This window comes from Triticum urartu, chromosome 5A (assembly GCF_056163025.1).
Source record: "Triticum urartu cultivar PI428250 chromosome 5A, HENAU_Tu73, whole genome shotgun sequence".
NCBI lineage: Eukaryota > Viridiplantae > Streptophyta > Magnoliopsida > Poales > Poaceae > Triticum > Triticum urartu.
This window is the reverse complement of record NC_141877.1, coordinates 321691207-321693832: the sequence shown is the minus strand read 5'-3', so window position 1 is coordinate 321693832 and position 2626 is coordinate 321691207. Positions and strand designations below refer to the sequence as shown.

The following is a 2626-nucleotide window of genomic DNA, read 5'->3' as shown; positions in this document are numbered from 1 at the left end:
AAAACTAATCCAAGCCCTAAATCTATGTCACACCTGATACAACTGGTACAAGTGTATCGGTGGACATGTAATAGGTGAGGAGAGAGGACGTGGGCCAGAAGTAAGTGGGCTGCAGCCCGTGGATGTAATGGGCCACCTGTGGCCTGGAGGGAGATACTTAATCAATCGTGTAAGAGGATTTCGTCAGGAATGAGAATATACTGAATCATTTTCTCGTCTCCCCCTTCGTCTACCTCCTCCCCTGCTCTCCTCACCTACTCCCTTTTCCCCTTTCGTGCGATCGATCCCCTTCCTAGGGTTCATCGGTCGTCAAAATTGGTATCAGAGGCCCCAAAATTTCGCTTCTCCGCTGCCGATCCGCGCCGCGCCCCACATCCTCTTGGTAAATCGGTAACATCCACTGCATCAGGTGCGGATTTGCTTCGGTGAATTCGCTCGAAATCCTGTGCGGGGTTCGATTTACTCGGAGCGGGAGCAACGGCGCCGTCCAAGGCTTCTGCGCAGACACGGCAGATCATGGCCGCCATGGAGAATCAGACCACCAACCTCGCGGCTCTCATGGAGAAGCTCCTCTCGCGATTTGATGAGGAGAAGGTGGAGGCAGACAAATGCATGGAGGTGCAAACCGAGTTCAATCAGAAGGTGTCTCAGGAGCTACAAAGCCTGTCCAAACAGATCGGGGTCACTCAAGCCGAGATCGATGACGTGCGTCAGGGGGCGTCTCCCTCGGCCTCTGCCGGCCTGTCCGCCAGATCCGGCATCGACAACCCTTCCACAGCCGTGCTCCACACGCCGTCACCACCACCGGGACCCCGTGCACCCCCAGCTCCGGGGGTGTTGCCCATGCCGCACGCGCTTACCGGGGGATCGCAGCCCGCGCGGCTGGTCAACGAGGGTCCTCCTCTGCTTCCCAGGCCAGAACCACTGGCCGTTCCAGCAGAGATCGCCCACCTGCAACAGCCATGGGAGGATCACAACATCAGACCGCCGAAACACCAGTTCCCTCGCTTCGACGGGGAGGCCCCACGCCTCTGGCTTGATCGCTGTTTAGCTTATTTCGAGCTCTACCGCGTGCCAGAGCACAATTGGGTGGCCACAGTAGCGCTCTATGTTGAGGGTCGCGCCGCGCTCTGGCTCCGAGCATTTCGACAGCAGCATCCTGTTCTTCACTGGAATATGTTCAGACGTGCGCTCGAGGAGGAGTTTGGACCAGAGGAGTTCGAATCTATGATGCATAGTCTCTTGCAACTGAGACAGACCGGCAGTGTAGTGGATTACAGGCAGCAATTCGAAGTTTACATGTACAATTTGCTCGCACTGGATGCAACCCTCAGCCCAAAATTCTTTGTCACTCAGTTCTTATTAGGCCTGAAGGATGAGCTCCGAGCAGCGGTACGCATTCAGGCACCCAACAGCATCACGAGGGCCACCGTTTTCGCAAGGATTCAGGAGGAGGAGCTGGAAAATCAACGTTCCAAGCCGCGACAGGCGCATCCGGGCAGATCACCACCAATGCCTTATGCGACACCACCGCCGGCAAGACCACCACCAGCACCGCCTACAGGGCCCGCAGTGCCTCTTACTCGACCGGCGGCAACAGTCAAACCAGCCACCGATGACTTTGGCAGGGAGCGGCAATTACGCGATTACAGACGCCAACATGGCCTCTGCTTTCGCTGTGGGGAGAAATACTCCAGGGAACATCAGTGCAAGCGATCAGCGCAGCTTTTGACAATTGAGGTAGGAGAGTATGGCGAAGTTCTGTCTGACGACACGGTACGCGCCCTGGCACTACTGGAGGAGCCGGTTACCACTGAACCAGCCTGTTGTTTACTGTCAGCCAACACGGTGGAAGGTACTGAATCCGCGGAAACTATCAGACTGCGCGCAACCGTTGGCGACCAGACAATGCTGCTGCTGGTGGATTCCGGGAGTACCCACAGCTTTATCAATGCCTCATTTGTCAAACGCATAACTGCAGCGACCAAGATCATACCCACGACAGCCGTCCGAGTGGCTAATGGGCAGCAGCTACAGTGCATGGATGTAGTTCCTCAGCTCCAATGGACAGCACAGGGACACAAATTCAGTACGGACATGCGTGTCTTGCAACTCAGGGTCTATGACGCAGTTCTAGGGGTGGATTGGCTTGCACAACATAGCCCGATGCAGTGTGATTAGAATCTGAAGACAATTCAGTTTGCGCGTGAAGGAATACCGGTGCATCTCATCGGGGTTCGATCAGATGAAACACCAGCGATCACAGCCCTCGATGCAGCTCAGTTGTGGCAAATGCATGAGGCAAACGAGATCTGGGGTGCTGCTTTGGTGGACTTGCAGGCACTGTCAGTTCACAATTCGGAAGAACCTACTCCCCTGGTCATTCAACAAGTGCTGACAGAATTCAGAGACGTCTTTGAGGAGCCAACCACACTTCCCCCACACAGGCAGTATGATCACGCAATCAATTTGGAACCTGGAGCAGCCCCTGTCAACTGCCGGCCCTACCGCTACTCGCCGCTGCAGAAAGATGAGATAGAACGGCAAGTGGCGGAGATGCTCCGCACAGGACTGATCACGCACAGCATGAGCCCTTTTGCAGCTCCGGTGTTATTGGTAAAGAAGA

At 55.5% G+C, this 2626-nt stretch overlaps 1 protein-coding gene across 1 annotated transcript; it reads left to right on the top strand.

Moving 5' to 3' along the window:
- Positions 1 to 525: 525 nt before the first annotated feature.
- On the top strand, positions 526 to 2181 carry LOC147971235 (uncharacterized). The gene has a single exon (XM_087523880.1). It carries the CDS (start codon positions 526 to 528, stop codon positions 2179 to 2181), a length of 1656 nt encoding a protein of 551 aa, XP_087380006.1.
- The last annotated feature ends 445 nt before the right edge of the window (positions 2182 to 2626 follow it).